At 54.4% G+C, this 8,223-nt stretch overlaps 1 protein-coding gene across 1 annotated transcript in view; it reads right to left on the reverse strand.

The window, feature by feature from the left end:
• CD300A (CD300a molecule) overlaps positions 1-8,223 on the reverse strand; it is a 12,110-nt gene that overhangs the window by 340 nt on the left and 3,547 nt on the right. Inside the window, exons 3-8 of the mRNA XM_081804565.1 lie at positions 8,100-8,223; positions 7,219-7,384; positions 4,903-4,997; positions 1,782-1,819; positions 1,230-1,328; positions 219-382 (exon numbers count right to left, since the gene is read on the reverse strand). The exon at positions 8,100-8,223 is cut by the window's right edge and continues 4 nt beyond it. Coding sequence (XP_081660691.1) covers positions 248-382; positions 1,230-1,328; positions 1,782-1,819; positions 4,903-4,997; positions 7,219-7,384; positions 8,100-8,223 — 657 coding nt within the window. The 3' untranslated portion in view covers positions 219-247. The remainder of the gene's footprint in view (positions 1-218; positions 383-1,229; positions 1,329-1,781; positions 1,820-4,902; positions 4,998-7,218; positions 7,385-8,099) is intronic.

Genomic DNA, 8,223 nt, shown 5'->3' on the forward strand with positions numbered 1-8,223 from the left:
AAAAAAAAAAAAAAGAGAGGAAAGATGTGACAAGAGCCTGTGGGATGGAGGGTTCCTACAGCTCCCCATTGGAATCCGACTCCCACTCCTCCCCAGCGAAGCCAGTCAGGCTGATGGCGCCTAGCTGCCTTGTTAGTGACCCTCAAGGGGAGCAGGCTGAGGGGGACACGGGTGAGGGCTGAGGGGGCTGGTCCTGGGCTTCTGTGGCCCACAGAGACCTCCAGATGGTGGGGCTGGTGACACAGGCTTATGTCTTCTTAATCACACTGTACTGTGTCTCCTCCTCCAGGGTCCTCTGGGAGCGAATCCTGTTGGCCTTAAAATCCCCACTCTGGAGGTCAAATACCATGGACGTGTAGTGAGCTTCTTCCCTGGGAGCCTTCTGCAGAGAGAGAGAGACGGGAGGCTCAGGGAGAGGGGGGAGAAGCACGGGCCCCCAGCTCAGGATGGAGACGGGGGACCCCCGAGGGGGAGGAGGCTTGGGGCGGGGGACCTTCACGGTGGGGGTGTCCAGATTTCCCCACTGTCCTGCCCACACCCCTGCTTCACCCCACCTGTGAAAACACAGCACAAAGTCCCAAGCATCAGACCCGGGCACGGGGCTGGGGTGCGGCGGGGAAGAGAATGCCTAGGATCCACTTTGAGATCATTAATCACCAAGGTAGGAAAACAAGGATGTTGCTAGTCCCAGGCCCACGTGTCTGATGCTTATCTCCCCCTCATCTTCTCCAACAACTAGTCCCCCAACCTCTCCCTGAACTCTTTCACTAGCAGGTGGGTCTTGACCCCAGTCAGGGGCGGACCTCTTCCATGTTTCACTTCACAGTCTCTGTGCCTAAGGATTGGCCTACAGGGGGTCACTGATTCAAAACCTGAAAAGGAGAGTTGATACAGAAGAGATAATGGTACCCAAAATAGTGGGAAATCTCAGGCTATCACACTGGCATGTGGTATACAGTAGGTCCTTAATAAATGCTATGCTTTACTGACTATTGACTCTCACTGACCACCCTGATAGCCCCTTCATCTCCCGCGCCAGCCCCCAGCTACAGTGACACCAAGCTCAGGCAGAATCGACACTTGCCCTACGTTCTGTGTGGCCAGTGCTGAAGAGACGTGAGATCAGCAAGCCAGCCCCTCATTTCCCCCTCTGCCTGCTGCCACCCCCCAGGGTGGTACCCCTAGCAGAGCCCAGGACCCCCGTGTGGGAGCCAGGCGCTAGCACTCACCACTGTGCTGTATTCCACCTCCTCCTGCCTCGGGTGCACAGGCTCTTCCCAAAGGGGCCACATCTGCAGCTCCAGATTCGCATAGTGGGGCTCCCCTTGCTGAGTAGCCCAGGTGGGCAGGAGATGGGGGGACTTGGTGGGTGTCCACGGAGCCCCTCCACGGTCCACCGAGAGGGGCCTCTGTTCCTGCCTGTGTGCGGACATCTCCCCCTTCCCTCGATGCCCTGGGTGCCCCAGCCACCCCACCTGCCTCCTCCCTCCCCCACTCTGGTCTTCTCTGGGAAATATTTAACTGCCCCCCAGGTCAGCATCGAAGGGCCCTCCCCCGTTCCACTTTCTATGGGGGGTATGGGTAGGGACAGACTGGCCAGAGCTCAAGACAAGACCCAATGACCGGATCTCCCAGGGATCACTCTCCCTGTTTTGGGCGAGCACCCCACTCCATCCATCGACCATGCACTCAGACCTCCACTGGCCAGTGGGGTTGTTCAAGCCCCCAACATCCTCTGTTCTCCCTGCCAGCCACCCCGGTACACCTCCAGCCTGTCTTACCTGACTAGGGGTCCGGAGTGGCTCTGGATTCTCACCAGCTAAAGAGACAGGAGAAGAGTTAGGAGTTTGAATCCCAGAACAAGGCAGGAATGGGGATCCTTATGATCCATCGGGAGGAAGGGATTTCCCTGGAGAATTTGGCCCCAGGGACCCGTCGCTTCGGGTCTGCCACTGGGTAGGTGTTCGAGGCTTTGCCGAGAGGATGAATTGGTGAAGAGGGAAAAGACGAATGAATGAGGGGGTGGAGGTGTGGAGAAATAAACTAGCAGGAAGGAAGGCGCACTGGCCTGGGGAGAGTGGCCAAACAAAGCTAGTTCTCAAAACAGTCACTCAAAGAATGTTCCCGGGTGGGAGAAGACAGGTAAAGGACACCCTTTAGAAAGACCTGTCGGCAGGATGAAACAGTTCTGGAGATCTCTTTCACCAAAACATGAATATACTTAACATCACTGAACTATAAACTCAAGAATGGTGAAAATGACAATTTTCACGGTATGTGCTTTTTACCACAATAAACAAAAACGCAGATCCACAGGCCCTGCCCCAGACGTCCGGAATCAGAATTGCTGGGGATGGGTTTGTGTTTTAGGAAGCCCTAAAACTTTTTCTAATTTAAAAAAAAGAAGAAGAAGAACTGTCCTGTGGAGACCTAGAATTGCTTCAAACCAGGAGAGGTCACGGGGGTCATCTGCTCCAGTCCCCTGGCCTGGGGGGGCTGTCCCGCACATTCAGGACACCGTGTGGCTTGGGGGGCTCACAGCTCAGGGCACACAACCTTGGGCTCCTGGCACCTGCAGTTTGCTCTGCAAGCGTCCTGCTGCTGAGTCAGGCTCTGTGCACCCCTGGCCCTTGCCACCTGGAGCCCCAGGAGCGGGTGGGCCGCCCGGGATGCACACACAAGACCGTGTAGCTGCACGGACATCACCGGGGAAGGAATGTGGATGGGAGCCAGCTGGACAGGAAGCACGCTGAGGGTGGAGCTCCGTCTACCCCGGTCACGACGGTGTCGCCCAGAGCCTGTCACAGCAGGCGCTGGGGACAGCAGTGCTGTGTGCGTGACAGAGGGAGGGAGGGAGTGAATGAGCGAGTGAATGACAAACAGGCTGATGGGGCCACACTGCCAGCCAGCGGGTGTGATGGGGCAGGCATCAGTCTGCCGGAGAGGGGAGGGGACGGTGAGGGGACAGGAGCTGAGACTCGCAGGGCTGGGGAGGGAGAGTCAGGATATTTGAACACAAGGCTTTTCTCTTGTTACAGAGGTTCAGTGAAGCAAGGTGTAATCCCCCACACACATGCACACACACCATTAAACTCTGCAGTAAGAGACTTCTAGAACATTTCATGGCAGGGAAAATGATACAACAGGTTAAGTGCAAAAAAAAAAAAAAAGCATTGAAAAGCAACTGGGGGGGCCCCTAGGTGGCTCAGTCGGTTGAGCGTTTGACTCTTGATTTTGGCTCAGGTCATGATCTCAAGGTCGTGGGATGGAGCCCTGTACTGGGCTCAGTGCTCAATAGGGAGTCTGCTTGAGGATTCTCTCCTTCTCCCTCTGCCCCTCCTGCGACATGTGCCTGGACACATGCTCTCTCTCTCTCTCTCTCAAATAATTAAATTTAATTAAAAAAAAAAAAAGAAAAGCATCTAGAAGAACACACCTCATCTGTCAGTGGTTGTATTTCTCCGAGTGGTGGGAGTTTTCTTTCTTATTTATTATGGCGGATTTATTTCTTCTTTGTGCTTTTACTTATTTTTTTGAACCATCTTCTATCCCTTTTCTAGAAGGGAGGTTCTCTAGGTGAAAGGGCGGAGACGTCTGAGGCAATTGGGGCTGGGAAAATCCCCCCTGGGGAGGCCCACACCGCATGGGCCCGAGTGAGGGTGGAGGGCCCTCAAAAGTGATGTGGGAGAAGCAGATAGGGAAGAGGATGTGGTTTTCCTTCCCTATGTCAGGCACACACATGCCAGGGCTGACTTCTCTTCTAAAGGCCTGACCCCCACCGTGGGGAGGGGCCGTGAGAGGCAAGAGCTCAGGGTGGCTGGGCCTCCCCTCCCCGCTCTCCCGCCCTGAGCATGCGCCCGCTCCCAGAACACTGCCTCTGTGGAGTACACACCCCTCGTCCCCTGAGGCTGGACAAAGATTCCCCTGAGAACCGGCTGCTCATAGAGTCAAAAAGTTTCAGAACAAGAAGGAAATGTAAGGCTCACACTCCAACTCAGGCAGAAATCTGAGCTCCTTCGGGTGACAGCCTCTGGCCAGCAACAAGAAGGTCACATCTGCCTTCTTCTGTGCCTCATTTTATTTAATTGGCTCGTTGAGTTTCTTGAGCCCCTACTTACTGAGTGCCGGACAGGGTGCTGGGTGCACCCCACATGTTCTCTCTTTTAATCTGAGCGCAGAGGAGAGCAAGTGGGGCCCGGGATGCCCAAAGCATCTGGGGTGCCCTTAGTGGCTGGAGATATTAAACAATACGTTAATTTAACAAATACTGACTATGTGCCTTCTCGAGTTACTCCCTGATCTTGAGGATTAGCCCAGGCTGGTGGGGAGATGGGCAAGGAGGTAGGTGGGGACAATCTGCAGTGAAAAGGGCATGATGGTGCATGTCCAGAGGTGCAGCCAAGAGGGGCCCCCCAGTTACTTTCAGGGAGCCAGCAGAAGGAGCCAGAAGAAAAGAAGTCAGAGGGCCAGGAGGCCCACTAGGAGTGAGCCCGCAAAAGAAGGCAAGGAAGGCGCTCCAGGGGCCCAGTGCAAATGCAGAAAGGGAGACTGATGTCATAGCTCCCGCCAGGTTGTAGGAAGTTGGGATCAGCTGCCGTCCGGAGTGTTAACGATGGGCAAGGAGTGGGCGGGACTGGTTGTGGAGACACCTGGACTTTCAGGATGTCATGGAAGGGTTTTAAACAGAAGAGGGTGACGGCTTCACGGACAACCTTCTAGGGAGCACCCCCCAGCCTGTACCATAGCGGGGACACCCCCTCTGGGGTCTAGCCTCTAAGGTCAGCCAGGATGTGTAGACTGAGGGTATGCATGTGATGCCCATTTGGGGGAACAAGGACACAAAACCTAGAAAACGAGAGGGTGTGCCGGCCCACCCCCCCACCTGGCTGGGGACTGACTCACATTTGATCCGTCTGCGAACCATCCTCCAGGCCAGCAGCGAGCTGCCCCCCAGCAGAAGCAGCAGAAGTGCCAACAAGGAGAAGAGTACTTGGAGCCTAGAGGGGGACACAGGGCAGTGTTGAGCAGGCGAGGAGCTTGCAGTGCCCCCCCTTATTTGCAGTAGATAGATAAGGTCACATTTCAAAAAAAAAAAAAAGATAGCATAGTCTCCTTTCTACACACAAGCAGTGTATTTTAGAAACTTCCAGAGGCTCTTTATTCAGAAACAAGAAAATATAAATGTACATTATTTTCCTCCTTCTTTCACACAAAGGAGGCAAAATACACTACTATATTTCTACCTAGCAGTACATCGTGGACATCTCTCCATCTCTGTGCATGAAGAAGACCCCACTCGTTTTCACAGCTGCTTACCATTCCATGGCATGGACAGACCATCACTTATTGAATTCTTCCCTCTTCATTGGCATTTCCCCCAGTCTCTTGTAATTACAAACACTGCTGCAAAAAAACTGCCTTATAACTCTGCCATTTCTTTCTCTTTTTTTTTTAAGATTTATTTATTTATTTTGAGAGAGAGAGAGAGAAAGAGAGAGAATCTCAAGCAGACTCTTTGTTGCGTGTGGAGCCGGGCACAGGGCTCAATCCCACAACCCTGAGATCACGACCTGAGCCGAAATCAAGAGTCGGACGCTCAACTGACTGAGCCAGCCAGGTGCCTGGTAGCTCTGTCATTTCTCCTGTGAACAAGCCACAGCAGATGGGAAGATGACTTTGGGTCCCTCACTTGCTAGGCTAGGCACTCCTTTTATGTCTGCCTTCATAATGTTCTAGTCTTTTCCTTAACGATGCACCTCGTCCCCCACATACACCAAGCCGCACAGAACCTAGCTCTGCCCCGTGTGTGTATCTGCAGTCAGTTCTGGAAGTAGTGTGTTCGGGGCTTGAATTTCACCTTGCCTGATGTTAAGATTGCCACTTGGGTTGACAGGAGGCCTGTGGAAGGGCTTCGGGGTGTCATATAATAAAGAATCTGAATGGGGGCGCCTGGCGGGCTCAGTAGGTACAGCATGGGACTCTTGATTGCAGGGTCGTGAGTTTGAGCCCCACGTTGGGTGTAGAGATGACTTAAAAAAAAAATCTGGTTGGCCTTTGCCCCTGGCTTCTGGAAAGAAGGCTCTAAATCCTTGGGATTTCCCTAATAGTAGGTGTGCCTTTGTTATTCAAGGACCCCTTGGATCACACCTGAGTTTATGCTAAGAGATGAGGTGAGTCAGGGTTGGGGCTGGTCACCAGAAGGACCAACCCCACGATTATAGAGACTTGAGGCTCTGAGCCAGCCTGAAATTCAGGGAGCAGAGTGGGGCTGGGGATTGAGTTCAATCACGTGACCAATGATTCAATCAATCATGGTAAGGAACCCCACTAAGAATTCTGCGCACCAGAGCTTGCAGGAGCTTCACGGTTGGTGAGCACATCGATGTCCCAGGAGGGTGATGTGCCCCAGCTCCCCTGGGAGTCAGCAGGGAAGCTCTGCTCTCAGGACTGACCCTCCCAGACCTCACCCTATGTGTCTTTTCATTGACTGGTCCTGGCCTTTATCCTTTATGATAAAACCATATTTGTCAGTACAGCGAGCGTTTTCCTGCATTCGGTGAGCTATCTAGCAGATTAAGGACCCAAGGGGGTCATAGGAACTCCCAAATTCGTAACCAGTTGGTCAGAAACGTGATGGCCTAGGGATCCCCAAAGTGCTCCGGCATCCGAAGTCAGGCAGTCTTTTGGGGCTGAGCCCTCTGCCTTCGGGGTCTGTGCTAACTCCAGGTGGTCAGTTCCAGGTTTGAATCCCAGGACACAAGGTGGTGCTGGGATAAGGAGTCTGAGAACCTCTGAAATGGTTTACACCTGCGCATATTTTTCTGGAGAGAGAGTCTATAAACACTGTGGGATTCTCCTGGGGGTTTGTGCCCCAAAAGGTCAAGAACTGCAGGTTTAGAAGGAAGAACCCAAGACTCTGAGTCACATAAACCTGGGCTGAAGCCCAGCCTGCCTCCCATAGCTATGTGACCCAGTGAATCGCTTAACCTCTCTGAGCTCCCCTGTCTGCTCCTCTAGAACACAGGGGCAGTAATGGGACCGGGTTCTGGTGAAATGAGAACATGCACAGAGGGCATGTAGCAGGTGCCTGTTAGGATCATTGGCCCTCGCTGAAGTTCCTTTCCTTCCATCCCCACCGAAGCTTCTCCCCGGCCCTGGAGCAACTCCTGAGGAGAGGGCCCACCTCCGGGTCGGGGGACAGGGGACAGGGCACCTTACCCCAGGCCCTGGCTCGGCGGGAATTCCTCCTGGCTGCTTGCACTGCGGGTGGCTCCCACGGTGGTCGGGGCAGCGGAGGAGGGCTGGGTTGGCATGATCATAATTTTAGCTGTGCTTTTCGACATCTGGGTTACAGTGATGCTGACAGGTGGGGCGGATGTTTTTGCTGGTGTGGAAACACAAATCAAACCCAGGATAGCTCTCTCGGACTCTCCCACTACTTGCCAAGACCTTTGGGGTTTGATTTCACACAAAATGCTCACTCAGGGTTGGGGCAGGATGGAGGACCCCGGGGGCCAAAATCTCCCCAGGGCTCTCCTGAGCCAAGTGAGCGTTTCCGAACAGGGCACGGGCACTGCCCGCCCCCAACAGTCCTGATTCCATCCTGCGGAGGAGGGTCAGGACCTTGGGAGAGCCCCTAGGTCACCCCTGGACTCCAGCTTCGTCCCCCCCCGGGCCACAGCCACAGGCTGCCTGCCCGAGACCTCTGTCTAACCTGCAAATCTGACCACCTAGCTGGAGCTCCGCCTGCACCCAGCACCTTCACCGCCAGGCGGGCGCCACCTGCCTCTCCACTCGGCTCCCACCCTCCCACAGCGTGGCTCTGGGTGTCCGCAGGGCTGGCACCAGGCTCTCCCTCTCTCCTTTGCACACTGTCTTCTCAAGGCTGAGCAGAGGGGCCAGCTTCTCCACGAAGCCTCCCCGACTCTCTCTTTCCTACTACTACCTGCCTTACACACACACACACACACACACACACACACACACACACTCAGAGTTTGCTCCAAGCCTCTGACTTGATTCCTGCCTCATCCAATCCAACCTGAGACCCTGCAGGCAGCCCTGGTGCTGGCGCTGGGGGAGGGGGGTCCACAGCTCACCTGGGGTCACAGACACCACAACACGGAAGGTGTGGTCGAACACAAATCCTGGCAGTCCTGATATATCGATCCCACACCGGTATGTTCCTGCATCATCCACTGTGAGGCTCTCCAAGGTCACTGT

This window comes from Leptonychotes weddellii, chromosome 15 (genome assembly GCF_054177405.1).
Source record: "Leptonychotes weddellii isolate Sample4059 chromosome 15, ASM5417740v2, whole genome shotgun sequence".
NCBI lineage: Eukaryota > Metazoa > Chordata > Mammalia > Carnivora > Phocidae > Leptonychotes > Leptonychotes weddellii.